Genomic DNA, 17,981 nt, shown 5'->3' with positions numbered 1-17,981 from the left:
TAGTTCAAGATGTCAAGTAATACATACCGGCATAAATATATGGAATCCTGTCATTAATGTCTTATTCCAATTATGAGACAAGTAGATATCAATCAGCTGATTCAGGTGCTTTATATTCCATTTCCATATTGCTTTCCCATGATCCTCTAGAAATCTGTTATGTTCTTGTTCATTCATCATGGCAACCAACCATCCACAGATACATGTAATCAGACTGGCATTCTGTAAAAAGATCCTTGTTGTAGAAACTAAGGAAATCAAGAGAACATGTTGGTACAAAATATGAACCCTTTACTGTTAGAATTGTCAATAAAATGTTATTCTTTCATTCATTTATAATGTTAATCAATACTTAGTTTCAAGATAATATGAAACAATCTAAATAGAAAAAAACCTTGACATGAACCAAAAGTATAACAGGTGAATGTATAGATACCCAAATCACCTGACAAACATTTAAAGAATTTATCATTGTAACACTCACATCTCATTATACAAATAATTTTTTCAAGGTATCAATACACAATTAACACATCTTTTAGTTCTACCTGTATTGTACTCACCTCTGAACAGGAGACTTACTCAATCAGTAGAGGGTTGTATGTATATGACTTTACCAGGAGGCTTACTCAATCAGAAGATGTTTATAGATATAGTTTTATCTGTATCTATATTGTACTCACATTAAAACAGGAGGCTTACTCAATCATTTGAGGATTACATATAGTTTAATCTCTACCTATATTGTACTCACCTCCAAACAGGAGGCTTACTCAATCAGTAGAGGGTTAAATACAGTTTTACCTCTATCTACATTCCACTCATCTTTAAACAGGAATCTTAATTAGTAGAGGGCTATATATGACTTTACTATATTATACTAACCTCTAAACATGCAGCTAATTCAATCAGAATAGGGTTATATACTGCTATACCACTTCCAAGTAAGTACTTCCATGGATATCGAGAGGACTGTGCATGGAATACCACAGTAAATAAATCATCAGATATTGCTTCACTGTCTGTCATAAGAACTACAAAGACATACAACACTCTTCCTTACAACAGTTAATACTTAACACTAAGGAAGATATTTTTTAGAGATGCTCTTTTTATCAGTTCATAATTAAATGTAAAAGAAAAATCAACACTACAGCAGATAAAATGACAGAGAAAGCTTATATCCTTCCTGTCTTTCCATGAAGAATATGAGGCTTGCAAGTGATATCATACTAGGGCAGTTTTTATCAAGTTCATTACTAGTAGATCATGGAAGAGTACACAAAAACTTACTGAATTAAACCTACAAACCATATATGAAATCATTATGTGTACAAGAAGCTTAGAAAAATAATACCTAAGTTAAATGCTTACAAACAGACAGACTAACGGACAAACAAACAAACAGATGAATGAAGTGAGAAGGTGAAAGCAGCACTACTTCTTCATATGAGTGTGGGTTTGTCAAATTATTTGCTTGATCGTTTGATTGTGGTCCTATGGCAGATATTTCAAGCATTTCAGGACAATCAATCAAACAGACCCTGCTGATCCAACATACAGAACCAGACTCCAAGCCAAACAGACATCAGTCCTACATGATATGTCCTTGACAGGGAAGCACTGACTATCACTTTATAAATCTTAGATGCGACTCAGGCCAGGATTGAACCTACAACTACCCTCATTCAAGGAGAGCACACTATCACAAAACTACCAAGACAGTCCATTTAGTTGAGGAAGGTGTCAAAATAATACATGATTTATATTAATTAGGGTATATGTTTGTTCTAAAATAGGTGAACACAAATTTAGTTGTACATATTTATGTATAATTCACTCTAAAGCATCATGGCTTTTTAAGTACTTTTGTCTCTTGCATTTTTTTTTTAAGTAACAAATATATTAGTATAGTTTAATACATGAAGTTTCATGCTTTGTCATGCTAGGTATACCCCCATTTGTACAAAGTTGATATCAGATATTGCACAAAGTTACTTACTATGCCCTATCTAAAGCCACATACAAAATTTAAAATCAAACAATCCACTGAGAGCCAAGACAATTGCAACCAAGTTTAGAGGGAAAGAAGGGCAGAATGATGGATGGACGGACAAGGTGGTTCCAATATATCACCCCTCATCTGTATGCAGTATGCTTTCTGGGTGTAAGGATTTGATATAGAAAGATACCTACAATTATTGTCAACCCCCACCCTTGTGGGCTGTGTGCTCCATGGTGCATAAGGCTTTGATATAGAAAGGTACCTACAATCTTTGTCATCCTCTCCCATGTGGGTTTGATATAGAAAGACACTTACAATCATTGTCATCCCCCACCCTTGTGGGCTGTGTTCTCTCTGGTGTTTCTGTTTCATCATCACTGCTACTCCTCTCTGTAATACAAAACTTGATTTTTAAATGTTAGCACTTACGCCAGGTAAATTTAAATGGTGGATTCTCATCCAACCCTCACATATAGTGTGGGTGGGATGATTTTATTATTTATTTTTTAATTCTTTCCATTGTCAATTTTTGAGGGGCAGGACGGGACGAGAGTCTACTAATTAACTTTATTTGGCCTTACATAAGATAATTATACTATATTTATTTTGTATTACATGTATTTCTGTTTTCACTACCATAATTCATTATGATAAAACATTAGTAGAAAAAAGAAAAAAAAGTATATAAAAACTGTGCTATTCAAATATTTATATTATCAAAAGAAAGTAAGTGATATAATAAACCAAAAAGAAATGCAAAGCATAATATGCAATGTTAATCTTTCTAACTTCATACAATGTAGTAGGTCAAGCCATAGTAATCATATACAGGTGTATTAATATTCTGGACATTCTTTCCTATAAGTATTAATCATCTAAGATTTGTTTTTCAGTTAAAAACAATCTAAATGCACAATAAGACATCACAGTAAATTACACAACACGCATTGTTAACACATTCTAAAGTGAAATAGAACTACAATCATGTATGATATAAAGGGATAGTATTATATTGTAAAAGGAGAGTATTATTGTGAATAGTGAGTGCTATCCATTTATACCAAATATTCTCCATGTAACTGAAACATTAATTTACATTTACATATTCAGTTACCTTATATGTTTAAATATGGCAGTCAAAATGGTTATTAGAAATATCTTTTGGATAATTCTTTTTTTTAACTAAAGACAATTACCTCAGACCTCTTAGAGTGAGATAAAACCAGGACATGTGATATCATTATGTCAAAGGTACTAAATATAATGAAATACACCTCTATGCCCTCTCCAGTAGTAGCTGAGAAAAATGCATTCATTTTTCTTCTAGGAAAGTGCGGACAGGACCAACAAAACTTTTGTTGTATATATATATATCTAACACTTACATGTACTATAATTCTTGATAAAAACTAAAAAATAAATGCTGATCAATGCTCGCTAAATTGATACTTCTGCTTCTCTATTTGTTAACATGCATCTTTTGACTTCCAAGTTGATTTTCTTTAAAATCTAAGGAAGGAGGTGCACATCTTCACTATTTAATAAATATTCTCTGATAGTTTCATTAAAAACATGAATTTTTTTTTCAAATTATAGTGTACTTTTCTATGTCATTCTAATCACATGAAGAAAATGTAATGTTACTGTAAATGTATGAATTTTTTGCACTCTGTCAAGTGGACTTATTCTCATACTACATGTATACTGCAAAAATTAATACATTTACATTCTACATGCCTATCAGACCTAAACAATTGCATACATGTAGTATTAAATACATTTACATTAAACATGCTACAGCTTACCAGACTTATTAAATTTGACTGCAAATAAATGTACAGTTATGGATAAAAAACTGTTTATCAAATATTTGGTAGTAAATAAAGCAGTTTTTAATACCTAATAAAGTCTAAAATGTTTGACACTTTACCACACTCCTGAATCACATGGCTAACTGTTATCAAACTTCTTTATTGCTTTGGTTAACTTTTATCACACCCCAACACAGAGTTTGTGCATACTGTAATACTTGCTTATTCAAATGTATCAAGTGTTAATTACATGGCAAAATATCTATCACATGCTGTATCATACCCAGATATCTATATATCATGTATATCTTTTGGAAGAGACAGGAACTGCTTACCCTTCCTGTGCTACGGAGTTCAGGAAATGCTTCTTGAGCACACAAGTTCACCCTTCCCCAATGTTTTTGGTGAGGTTTGGGCTGCTTGACTCTGTATTTCAATTTTCATTTTTGTCCTTGTGTCAGTTTATGTGTACATGTTTTTGCCTACTGATTTTCCTCTTAGATATTTGCTATTTTTATTTGCCATTATTTGTCATTTTTACATATGAAAATAACAAATTTTCCAATAAAAAGGGAGGTGCAGAGACCAGGAATGTCCTAAACATTACCAAGTGAAATATCCAGTCATAGGCTTGAAATATCCTAAGCACTGCCAAGTAAAATCCTTCATTTTTCATGATTACATGTAGGTCCTTCTCCAAATTTCATGTTATTTTGTGTTTGGTATCCATTTTTTTTAATAATTGTTTTTACACAAACAGTTGCATCATAAAACCCTTTACATGGTCAGTGGGGCATTATGTTACTTTGGGACAATGTGTCTATCACAACATACATTCAGAGTGTCTGTATGAGAGCATGACAGAAAATATGAGATGTAAGATATTGTTCTTAACTGTGTATCTATATGATACAATAGACCACTTCTTCAGAAATCAAATTATTTTTGCCACATCATGTATAAGCTTAATTTTCTCTTTAGAAAAATGTATTCTCAGCTTGTTGAATGCCTCAAAAGAACAACATAAAATAATCAAATCAGCAGGTTAGATAGCTGTTATAATACATGTATTTATTTAATATTTCTTTCATTTTTTACATTTCATTAATTATTGTCAAGCATCAATATACATGTAAGTGCCATTCGGCAGTGAAAAAGCAAACCCATAATATGATGCAGTTTTATACTAATTTTCATTTCTTAAATGATTTTTCAAAATAAGTCATTTACCTTGGCTGACTTCCTTTGCAAGGCCTATCCTTGAGTAAAGTGTTGATCTCAGATCTCTGTTTTGTTTTCTTTTGTCAGATGATTTATCATTATTCTTTGACCCCTGAACTTTGGCCTCAGCATTTTCAATGACATAGTGAAGATGCTGCTGCAAGTGTTGACTTTTAAAATGGTACAATAGATTTTGTAGCTGTAAACAGATACGATTACAGTCTATTCAACAAAATCAATCTTATATAGTCACTGAGTATGAGGTCAATAGATCAAATATATCTAAAAATCTAAAAGTTTTGGGTTTCAGTAACAGAAAGATAACAGAAAGTATACTAATATTTCATATTGTTCACAAATCATTTTTCATTAAAATATAAGATTAAATAGAATTTTTTGGGGGCATATTGTTACAATTAATGGTACTATTTACCTGTTCCTTAGAATATTGATGTATTTGAGAAAACCACAGAAAAGGGAGCCATTTGTCACATTTAGCTGTGAGCTCTAAGTACTTGGTAGTTGGAGGAATATGTAACAAGTGACAGAACAGAATAGCTATTGTCCACTTTTGACCAGCTTCAAAGCTTGTTCTAAAAATAGTTTCAATATCAGATAAATATGACACAGTAAAACATTATCATTTTTATACATTCGTGTTTAAAACAGATATAGCAGAGTGATTCATCCAAAAACTGGAAATTTCTATATAATATTACTTTTGATTATGATATGTTATTACTGGTATATGATGCTGCTCTAAATGGGTTTATGAACAGTAGCATTGTGTAAGCTATAATTATAACCTAAAACACAACTTCTCCATGTAATAAGTGGTTGTAACGTTCTTTACATGTAATGTAATTTAGTCAGTTTTGTATGTGTGTATTGTAAATCGAAATCCTTTTCTTATTCTTAGGAATGGATACATCCTATTTGAAAAAACTTGTTTAAGCAATTTGAAACATTTTTGATTAACAGAAGCAGAAGAATAAGGAAACAGGTTATTGGTTTTTTTTTAAAAGCCAGGAAGTTAGAGAAATATATCAAATTAGTTAGTTTCAGTTTCACCCATGTTTAAGTATATAAAGAGTACCTGTTGATATTTTCTTTATCTAAGTGGTATAGTATAGCATCTTCAAGTTTAGTAAGGAGAACTTTGGCATATTTCCCTCGTCTAAGAACACAAGCACTCATCCATGACACTATAGCAAAAAAAACTTCAGAGGTTAAGGAAAAAAAAAGAAATTTGACTCATCAAAGTTATTTTTATCTCAAAAATTTGTTTTTGTTTGATACACACCCATTTACACTGTAAGCTCTTTATTCAATATCTACTCATTTCACAAATAATTGCATTTTTGCTACTTTTTAAATTCAATGCATAAGAATGATACAAAGCATAAACAACTGGTTGACATCCAATAACAAAAATAGTCATTCCTTAAATACCATGAAGACTATAAATTCTAAGCCATAGCGTTATGAAATACATAATATAAAGAAAGAAATGTATAATTATTTCATATGCCAAATACAAAACAAACTCATTGAAAGAAATCAACATAAGCAGTTTAACAATGGCATACACATATATATATATATAACCCGGGAGACTATTAGGGAAAAGGTTTGTGTGTATAGATCTGCTGTAGGTATGTGGGTATACCTATTGTTGTCTAGATCTGCTGTAGGTGTGTCGGTATACCTATTGTTGTCCAGATCTGCTGTAGGAGTGTGGGTATACCTATTGTTGTCCAGATCTGCAGTAGGTGTGTGGGTATACAGTATACTTATTGATGTCCAGATCTGCTGTAGGTGTGTGGGTATACCTATTGATGTCCAGATCTGCAGTAGGTGTGTGGGAATACAGTATACTTATTGATGTCCAGATCTGCTGTAGGAATGTGGGTATAGTTATTGTTGTCCAGATCTGCCGTAGGTGTGTGGGTATACCTATTGTTGTCCAGATCTGCTGTTGGTGTGTGGGTATACCTATTGTTGTCTAGATCTGCTGTAGGTGTGTGGGTATACCTATTGATGTCCAGATCTGCTGTAGGAGTGTGGGTACACCTATTGTTGTCTAGATCTGCTGTTGGTGTGTGGGTATAGTTATTGTTGTCCAGATCTGCTGTAGGAGTGTGGTTATACCTATTGTTGTCCAGATCTGCTGTAGGAGTGTGGGTATAGTTATTGTTGTCCAGATCTGCTGTTGGTGTGTGGGTATAGTTATTGTTGTCCAGATCTGCTGTAGGAGTGTGGTTATACCTATTGTTGTCCAGATCTGCTGTAGGAGTGTGGGTATAGTTATTGTTGTCCAGATCTGCTGTTGGTGTGTGGGTATACTTATTGTTGTCCAGATCTGCTGTAGGTGTGTTGGTATACCTATTGATGTCCAGATCTGCTGTAGGAGTGTGGGTATAGTTATTGTTGTCCAGATCTGTTGTAGGTGTGTTGGTATACCTATTGATGTCCAGATCTGCTGTAGGTGTGTGGGTACAGTTATTGTAGTCTAGATCTGCGGTAGGTGTGTGGGTATACCTATTGTTGTCAAGATCTGCTGTAGGAGTGTGGGTATACCTATTGTTGTCTAGACCTGCGGTTGGTGTGTGGATATACCTAATGATGTCAAGATCTGCTGTAGGAGTGTGGGTATACCTAATGATGTCCAGATCTGCAGTAGGTGTGTGGGTATACAGTACACTTATTGATGTCCAGATCTGCTGTAGGTATGTGAGTATAGCTATTGTTGTCCAGATCTGCTGTAGGAGTGTGGGTATACCTAATGATGTCCAGATCTGCTGTAGGAGTGTGGGTATACCTATTGTTGTCTAGATCTGCTGTAGGTGTGTGGGTATACCTAATGATGTCCAGATCTGCTGTAGGAGTGTGGGTATAGATATTGCTGTATAGATCTGCTGTAGGAGTGTGGGTATAGTTATTGATGTCCAGATCTGCTGTAGGAGTGTGGGTATACCTATTGTTGTCCAGATCTCCTATAGGTGTGTTGGTATACCTATTGATGTCTAGATCTGCTGTAGGTGTGTGGGTATAGTTACTGATGTCCAGATCTGCTGTAGGAGTGTGGGTATAGTTATTGATGTCCAGATCTGCTGTAGGAGTGTGGGTATACCTATTGATGTCCATATCTGCTGTAGGTGTGTGGGTATACCTATTGATGTCCAGATCTGCTGTAGGTGTGTGGGTATACCTATTGTTGTCCAGATCTGCTGTAGGTGTGTGGGTATATTTATTGTTGTATAGATCTATTGTAGGTGTGTAGATATATTTTTTGTTCAAATTATGGGACTTTTTTCTATCCCTCAGTTTACAGTTTCCCAAATACTACAAGTTTCATTAGCCAGTGTCACATAAATACATCTAAACTTCTCTTAGACAATATCTTCTACTCACCAACATCTGTCTCATTTCTTTGTGACATTTCTTTCTTTTTCTCAGTATTTCCTGTCACAGTGGAATTCAGGTGGGACAAGATCTCATTTCCAATCTGTATGTATGTCCTCAATAGACAGGTGTCATGGCCTAACATCTCAGTAAACACAACACAGGTACAGGAAACCTGTGTATTGGAAAAGTTTTTGACCCCTATCCACAAGGCTGTACTGGCAGCTTCATCAACTCTATAATAGGACAGTATAATATATAAATATAAAAGTCAATCATCAATTTGGTCATTTTCCTTCTGATTTCTAACAGAACATGATACAAGAAAAAAATGTGTCAAACAACTGTGGCACATTCCAGTTCTAATTTGAATTCAACATCCCACTTTTGATTTCTGAATTTGACATTGAAAATGAAAAAATTATTTGTTAATGAACAAATAATAATATGTACAGCTAATCTTACTGATATTCTTTGTACCAAGATGGTTAAACTTAATATTCTATGTATCCACAGCACTGTTTTGTTTGTAGAGTTTTGTTGATCATTGGTTATGTGAGGTCTTCTAAAGTGTCCCCTCCTGCAGGATTCCAGACCCAAAAGTCAGGGGGAATCACATGTATTAAAATTCAATTCTGGGTAAAAGAAGTACTGCTGATATATAGTTTTTTCAATAAAATATTCCACTGTAAATTCAGGAATTATTAAGATGTTTTTATTACTGCTCAATTTGGTTTGCGATAACAATTGTTATAAAAGTTTTAAATTTTGCAAAATTACAACCTCATTTTTGTTAAAATGGAAAAAAGTGCAACACTAAATGCATATGTTATTTCTTGAATTTACAATAAAGAAGCAACATTTTTTGTGAATAAAATATTTTAGCAGTTTCATTTCAAATACTTTTAATCATCAGGTTTACTATTAGTTTTAAATCTTATCAAGATAAATATACCTCTGTTGGGTGATTCCAGTTGGTTCCATGTCATATGCCTCTGCTAAGAAAGAGACAAATCCAAAAGATGGTCTTCCCTGCTGTAGGTAGTACATATATCTTATCTTCTCTACATAACCATACTTTGTTACTAAATCTGGCTGCGAGAAGTAAGGCATTACTTTTGGACTTTCTGCATAAAACAAAACATGAAGGAGAGAATCAGTCCTGTACCATCACATAAGGTTTCCATATAAAATATTCTATAACTGCTCCACCAAATTTGAAATTTACCAACATTAATCACTATTCATATTTTCTGTTTGTTTTATCTTCAAATTTTTTTAAACATAAATAAAATAGGCATTTTAGTGCATTAACTGATGTTATACAAGCTGTATTGGTTACTATGTTTCCAAATATAAAATAAATGAGTAAAATGACAAACCATCAGAGGCCAAGGTGTTAATAGACTGCCAACCAAACAACTTCCTAGGATCAAATGCAGCATTATCCTGTCAACATAACATTATTACGTCAATTTTACCTTTAATCATTACAATATACAAATAAAATGTTCCACAGGATATATCACCTACAACATCAATAATTTTACACAGTCACGCTGGTGATTCCTTCTGATGTTTTAAATAATAAGTTTAATTCATAAAGTTCAAGATCAAAGACAAGATTCTGAGGGAATTGTACCTAACAAAATATTTTCCCTACCAATAACAAAAATAAATGCCAAGTCAAAACATGTAACTGTCAAAATTAGATCTGATCCAGCAAATTACAAACTTTAAATCTGCTAACAGAAACAAACCATTCACCACAACAAAATAAGCTGCACTACAAAAAAAGAAAAAAAGAACAGTGTTCCAATGTCCCCCCCGCGAAAAAAAAAGTGCCGAAAACTTTTAAGTCCAAGGGATATAACTTCCGTAAAAATCATTCAACCATAACCCAAAGTTAAAATTAATCTGTAACTCTTCATAATAAAGCCACATGCCAAAAACAAACTTATTTGGGAAAAGCATAACAAAAAAAAGTGCTGAAAACATGGACAGACAGATGGCACGATTGACGGACGTCCGGCATTTCCATATCCCCTTGCGACGCGTTGCGGTAAACAAAAAGAAACTGCTCCTTTTCTTCAAGTTCAACATCTCAAGTTCAGATACATGAAAGTACTGGTATTGAGTAAATTCTCTTACAAAATTTGTCATAAAAGTACAAGTAGTTTGAATTGACAAAAGTACAAATATTTTTAATTCTGTTTGTCTATTTAACTGTACTCACTTAAGTTAAATGGATATGAAATTCAGCCTACCTCTCCTTAAATACTTTGATTGGTATGAACACTCACCATGTTGAATTGTTTGATGGGACAGTGGGTGGGCATACAAGGGAAAATGGGTCTGTTGCCTGAAAATGGTCATTTTTGGTGATTTTTTGTCATTTTTCACGGATGTGGTCCGCACCAGGGGTAAGACAGTGTCCAAGTGCAATTTTTCTAAAGCTTGTTCCCTCTGATGGTAATGTGAGCCAAAAATGTTCATTACAGTCATAAGTGGAAGCATTATGGATCCATTCTGTTATTGTTATAGGCCGAGAATTGAGCCATATCCCTAAAAAAATCACAACAGCGAAGAAGAAAACCTTTGAATGAAGTATATAGATTGAAAATAATTTCTTTATACAAAAAGGGATGCTTGTATGGCAATATCTTCTAACAAGTACCATATTTTTGGACTATAAGTCAATATTTTTTCAGCAAGTTGTCAGCCTCGTCTGAATTATCGTCCCCTTAGAATTATGTAAGGATTTTAAAGAAAAGTGTTTATCTGCAATACATTTCACTAGATTGTAGTGTCTTTTCCATTAGAACGTAATGTCTTGATCAGGTTTTACCGACACACAGAATTGTTTATTAAATAAATATCTATTTCAATCGAGTAAATTATTTACCGTCCAACTTTAGTTTTGTAGACGGACCTTTGAACTTTCAAACCCTGCATTGTTTTCCCAACCTGAGCCTGGGTCCTTGAATTATAAAATGAGTTGATTACAAGATACTGATTACATTCATTAGTAATTTTGGGTAAACATGCCTTTGTAAAACAGAAGCTGTCAATCAAACTGGTCTTCGAAGATAATTGATCAGCACTCCTAAAACATTTACAAATGAATATGACTTAGTTACAAAAAAACTTCCCTAAGGCCTTTATCTGAATACACAACTTTATAAACAAGCTCTAGAAGACACATTTACAAAATTCTTCACAACATTGAGAACTCCAGTATTCAGTTTTTTTATCTCCAAATTTATGTCCACTACACATGTTCACATGTGGCACAAAATAAAGTCTCTAAAAATGTGTGACCTAAATGGCAAATTGTAACTAGATTTAAGTCACAGTTATGACCAATTCATCAGACTAATTTTACACCTGGGTGCCCATGCATGACAGGTTTACAATCTACGGGCTTCAGAGCAACTGAATAAAGTAAAAGTAATAAAACTCACATTGAAATTACACTTGATTCAAAATATAAACAAACTTAACGATAACATTTAAAGTTACTTTGCAAGAATGATATGCTAGGAAAAAACGCTCATAAAGATCGAAAAATAGACAGGTAGGTAACTGGCCAGTCTATCCAAATGAGAGAAAGTCTGGATCCCTGATAAAGTTGACAAGGGATGTTCTTACATTTACGGAGTATCACAAAAGAAAAAATGTAAGGAAATACAAGCCCAATTACTCAAAAGGAACATATTCACGGAGGATACCAGACCATCGATTAGTTTACTGTACCTGTCAATTATAGGTATAGTCTACGACCAAGATTTATATTGACTAATCAAAATAGTGTTTACTAGATCAAAGAACTACATTTGCCAGAGTCGATTGATTTCTTTGACAAAGTTATCAACAATAGCAGTTCATAGTTATTTTTGCAGTAAATTATCAAATATGATTCATCAATAAAATCAACAAGTTGAAAATACTTTTTGTGAAATATCTAATTATATTTTTTTAATGTTTTGTATTTTTACCTTTTTGTTCTTTTTTTTTTCTCATGTAGGTATGTCAGTGTGTATATGTACTAAGTTGCCTGACAGTAAAAAAATACACTAGTAAAATATTCAAGAGTTGAATACTTTATGTCTATTTCATTCTGTGTTTGATCACCCTGCTGCTGTGCCCTTTTTGCAATGGAATTTTCAAAAAGGTTCTTTAGCAAAATAAAGGAAAAGCCTTGGCAGTCAAAGGGGTAATTCAAGGCAATACGTCATATCAACTTTCAACAAAACTGAGGAACCCAATTAGCATGATTCTCAGGTGGATTAAGTGGCAAGTATTAAAACCAATGCAGATTGAAGAATTAAAATGATTGAATGTATTTATAATACATACTTTTAGGCAAATACTAACAATGTGAATTCATGGTAATCAAGCTTTCTGTGAAATTCACATGAACTTCACACAAATTAAATGTGATTTTCACATAAATTACACTTTACACTAAGTTCATGTGAAGTCATCTCACCTAAAGTTTGTCACAAATTTTATTTGCTAAATTCAGGTGAAAATCATGTGAAATAAATTTGCTTTTGTACAAAGATAACCTATTTAGAAAACTTACCATTAACAGTTGATAAACAGTCACATCATTTTGTATTGTGTCCTTGGCTGGGAATATTGCTGAATGAAGTTTTGGGTAAGATTGTAATGCTAATTCTAGTTCTGCATTTTCAAGCCCTGGTATTAATGGTGTGCTTCTTTTATCTCCTACTAACTGTTAACAAAACAATATCAGATGAAAAAGAACAAAATGAAAATAAGTCTTCTATGATTGGAATCAAAACACAATATTTTACAGTAGCATGTTACATTTGATTACCGGTAGGTTTAGTTATAGTAAATTTACAGTTAACATTTAAACCTGCTGATTCTAGAAGTAAAATACTTATTAATACACTGTAAATTTCAGACCCCTAGATTACAGTTATATCAAACTTTTAGCCCCCAAGCTATACTGCAGTTTCACTAGATAAAATCACAGTTTCAGATCCAAGATTTTTAGTGTACATTTTTTTGTAGTTTGTTTTATGTTATACTGTGCTTTTATAGAACTAAACCAAGCTTGCAGAGCTCCATGTTATACTGTGCTTTTATGAAACTAAACCAAACTTGCAGAGCTCCATGTTATACAGTGCATTTATAGAACTAAACCAAACTTGCAGAGCTCCATGTTATACTGTGCTTTTATAGAACTAACCCAAACTTGCAGAGCTCCATGTTATACTGTGCTTTTATAGAACTAAACCAAACTTGCAGAGCTCCATGTTATACAGTGCATTTAAAGAAATAAACCAAACTTGCAGAGCTCCATGTTATACTGTGCTTTTATAGAACTAATCCAAACTTGCAGAGCTCCATGCTATACTGTGCTTTCAAGGTATCAAACCAAGTTGCCTACCTGTTGTAATTTGTTTTTTGAATACATTATTGTGGCCATAGCAGTCAAAACTTCTCCCTTCTTTATTATTTCTGTTATAGAAGATTGGTCTATCTTCCAAACTAGGCATGCATTACTCATGCTAGCTTCAACCATAGCAGAATGATCTACAGATAAAGCATATTTATTCTGCATGTACAATTTGACAACTTCAAGGAGTGGAAATAAGTCAATATTAATAATTAATAAATATTATTCATGTTTGAACTAGTGCATTATACATCTCCCATCTAAATTTTTTTTCATTCAGTCATTAATTCTAAAATTAACATATATCCATACTAATCTCATCTACATAATATTCATCTGACCATCTGACAATTTAAATAACACAGAAAAACAAAGAAAACATGGAACAATTTGTATCTGCTATTTTTGTATTTACACTTGACAACAATTCAATAATATCCAAATCAATTTCAGCAGGCATTGGCCCATTTTCTAAAAATAATTGAAAAATATGAAAATACGACGACATATTGCAAACATTTTATTACTACATCATTTTATAAGGTTATAGCATTTATAATGGTGAGTATTGTCACAATCCAATATTTTATTTGTACGAGCTTGCCAGTGCAATATTATACTCTGTGATGGTCTGTGGGATAATATTCATCACCATAGATGCAATAATCTTTTTTTATCAAATAGTAATGAATATTTCCTCATGTGCTTACACATATATAAATGTATTTTTTTTTACAAAATTATTTAATATTTCTAAGACCTGATTTATTTCTGGGATCATATCACAAAAGTTGATATACATTAGTTCTGCTTAAATTGTATGTCAAATGACAGGTCCAACTAATTACCATATCTTGAAAATGCCCTATGGTCATACCAATTTCTTCCTCAATTGATCAGTTCTACATTTACCTTTTGGCTTCTGTTGTAATCTGTACATGGATACTAACATTGACAACCAATGACAGTCTGTAGTCAGTAATGACTCGAGTAACTTATGGGATATCCTACAATAAATTACATGTAGTTAATCATTACATTTCGTATTGCATTATTTCAAGTAAAATATTTGAACTGTGATATTCAACAATCAGTATAGTATAACTATTGGTCTATAAAAGTTGAGTCACAATTTTTGTTTTACATTTTCTGCCATAAAGGAGTATTTGTGTCATTATTGGCAGATATTGCCCTTCTCCTTTTTATCTTTTACATTAAATAAAAAAGCAATATGACATTTGAATTGGAAACTATTCACATATTTTTATAATGCCAATTACATATTTTCAGATGTATCATTTGCACCACAAACATTTTTAGAATTATTTCATTGTGTCAGAATAGGAAACTCATTGTGCCAGTCTACATACACATATCTTTTAGTTCTATACTTAGAGTATATGGTAAGTAGTAGTCAGTAGAAATGTTACCTCTAACTAAATTATTACTGACAGAAATCATATAGAGGAAAGCCAGTGATACAAATATAGGAGAAGAGGAAAGGGAGGTTAAATGAACACCAGAAAAACTGTTTTCTTCCTAAGTTAAGTTTAGCATAATAAATTTTGTAAAAGGTAAGAAGCATTATTGGCACAAATAAGTTGTGGTGCAAAAGGATGCAAAATTGGCACAAATAGATATCTCCCGTCCACTTATAATAACAAAATGATTTTATTCTACCATAAATTCAAAATTGAATTTTTAAATGATATTTCAGTTGGTTTTCAAATGCAACTTGAAAAGGAACAAATATAATGCACTTTTTTATCTGAATGGAAAAGTATTTTTAATATCTTTTCAATGAATGGCAAAACCTCCATTCAGTTAATGAATTTCATACTATCATATTTTGTAAAAATCTACTTACTTTCATTATGATACTCACCTGTGAATACTGCAGTATTGCCATACTACATTAGGTAGACTATTTTGAATACTGTATTGTAAAAAGTTTTTGTGGAAGTTCTCTAACTCTGCATTTGACTGACCGGCAAGTGGGTGTGGCATCTTTAAAACTCCTCCTACCAGACAGAGCTGGGAAATCATTTTGTTAAAGTCTTCAGTTTTAGGGTACACACCTTTACTAAAATGAGAGAAAAAAACAAAAAATAATTTTACTCAAAGTATTAAGTTGTATGATATCATTTAAAAATCAATGCCCAAAAATGTTCTCCTTGAATAATTCTTAAACAGATAAAAACTTGTGGAAAAAAAAACCAACGATCCAGTAGAGGACCAAAAGGCATCATAGCAACTGTATAGTCATGTCTTATCAATAAATAATACAACACATGCAACAAATGTAAAATCAACCTTGTAAAAAGATAAGCCTTCATCACAATATCAATTACATCTTCCACTGTTGTCAATGTATTAAATACTATAATGCAGATTAAATTCTAACACTATCATAGTGCAGACTTTCAAAACAGTGAACACATTGTATTAGTGAATTTTTATGTTGTGATCTGAATAATTTACCTTGCAAGGGCATCTATTAAAACTAGTCTCACGTAAGCAGTGCATTCTTTTAAATGGTTCATTAACTGATGCATGATGGGAATCTGTTTATCTCCAGAACCATGTATCCATGACAACAATTTGTCAAGTTTGTTATATCTCAAAAAGTATCGTAAGTGTAAGAGCTGTACATCATCTGGATCTAAAAGTAGAGAATACAGTACATGAATGCTTGGTCACTTAATGTTGTGATAAACAAATCTGCATAAAAAGATAATAATAAACTATTATAACAGAAATATGTCTGTCATTCATGGATGCTGTAAACTTCATATATGGTGACATTGTTATTAATTTTATGGGCAATTTATTATATCAAAACAACCATTTAAACACCAAAGTGGACTGATTCCTCAGGTATAGTTTATTGCTTGCATATATGACAACGTGACAATGTGATGTTTCAGTAACATCAAATTTCAAAGTCAATAGACAGTGACTGTGGGGCATATGCTTTGAGAGAGATATGGAACTGTGAAGTAGTAATGCTATTGCAACTACACACTGAATACAGTGGATTGTGTACAAGTGATTCATGTTTAAATGACCTTATCAGAAAACTTAACATTGAAATCTTAACAAGAAATTTCAAAGTCAATTGACTGTGACTGTGGTGGCATATGCATGGAATGATTACAGAAACGTGATATAAATGTAGTGATGCCTGCATGCAAATGCATAACGAATATGACAAAGTTTGCTGAGATTTTTGGGAAAGACTAGAAAAGACGGCAGTAGAATTTGAAATTTTTTTTTACAATATTTACAAACCCTGCAATACATCGATATCCCATATATGCAGTAGCTGAATAAGGTGTTCCTTGTTTTCATACCTTTTATTCCCAAGGAATGTATGGGAGTAAAACATCCTACTTTTTTAATATGTTGAACTACATTCTATATGTATTAATTCTTTTTTGCATATCTATTCTACTGAAATATTGTATCACTTTTACCAACCAACCGAACTTTTAATTATCAGCTGATCAAAATATTTGTATATAAACAAAGAAGCCACCGAATCAAAAGAAATTAATAATGAACCATCTGAGGCATCAATTGATTTGATAAAAACTGTGAACATGTGGCTGATGTTTCATAAGGATTACTGTGTGGATAAAATATTTAAAAAATGTAAGCAAATTACATAAATATAATGATATATGTGGAGATGTTTATAAGATGCACAATAGTTAAAGTTGAACAAATACATGCATGAAGGAAATATTAATAAAAGTGAGGGCATAACAAAATTGAGCTTGTAAAAACAGTCAAAGAATTCAAACAAGGTACCTATTCATAAAGAATTATGCTCATATTTCATATTCAACCGGAACTTTTGAACCTTATTAAGTTCTGACAAGTCCTTATAAACTACCAACCATTTTCGATTATAATTAGTTGCCTGGTCTCATGATCCCATTTCTGCACCCAGTCCAAAAGCACATGTCCATATCTACCAGACCTTTCATCCATACTGACCTCAGAAAGGGATGAAAGGTCACCACAGTCTGATGTAATGTCAAATGAAGGAGATCCACCAAGAGACATGAAAATGCTTTCTAGCCTGCAAAACAAACATGTA

At 32.6% G+C, this 17,981-nt stretch overlaps 1 protein-coding gene across 6 annotated transcripts in view; it reads right to left on the bottom strand.

The window, feature by feature from the left end:
• The window catches only part of LOC148622986 (spatacsin-like), a 55,319-nt gene that overhangs the window by 24,400 nt on the left and 12,938 nt on the right, over positions 1–17,981 (bottom strand). For 4 of the 6 annotated variants that reach the window (XM_088573398.1, XM_088573401.1, XM_088573402.1 and 1 more), the window contains exons 11-27: positions 17,779–17,963; positions 16,358–16,538; positions 15,762–15,959; positions 14,789–14,883; positions 13,868–14,013; positions 13,031–13,183; positions 9,825–9,891; positions 9,398–9,569; positions 8,452–8,678; positions 6,134–6,242; positions 5,471–5,630; positions 5,047–5,236; positions 3,811–3,828; positions 3,067–3,084; positions 2,321–2,395; positions 886–1,034; positions 28–222 (exon numbers count right to left, since the gene is read on the bottom strand). In XM_088573398.1, the coding sequence (XP_088429524.1) occupies positions 28–222; positions 886–1,034; positions 2,321–2,395; positions 3,067–3,084; positions 3,811–3,828; positions 5,047–5,236; positions 5,471–5,630; positions 6,134–6,242; positions 8,452–8,678; positions 9,398–9,569; positions 9,825–9,891; positions 13,031–13,183; positions 13,868–14,013; positions 14,789–14,883; positions 15,762–15,959; positions 16,358–16,538; positions 17,779–17,963 (2,338 nt within the window). The remainder of the gene's footprint in view (positions 1–27; positions 223–885; positions 1,035–2,320; positions 2,396–3,066; positions 3,085–3,810; positions 3,829–5,046; positions 5,237–5,470; positions 5,631–6,133; positions 6,243–8,451; positions 8,679–9,397; positions 9,570–9,824; positions 9,892–13,030; positions 13,184–13,867; positions 14,014–14,788; positions 14,884–15,761; positions 15,960–16,357; positions 16,539–17,778; positions 17,964–17,981) is intronic. The other 2 variants (XM_088573399.1, XM_088573400.1) reach the window with 2 other exon arrangements.

The sequence above is a fragment of the Perna viridis genome, chromosome 3 (assembly GCF_037379345.1).
Source record: "Perna viridis isolate PV_CMFRI_1.1 ecotype Kerala chromosome 3, ASM3737934v1, whole genome shotgun sequence".
NCBI classification, from domain to species: Eukaryota; Metazoa; Mollusca; class Bivalvia; order Mytilida; family Mytilidae; genus Perna; species Perna viridis.
The sequence above is the reverse complement of the archived record's forward strand: the minus strand, read 5'-3'. Positions and strand labels throughout refer to the sequence as shown.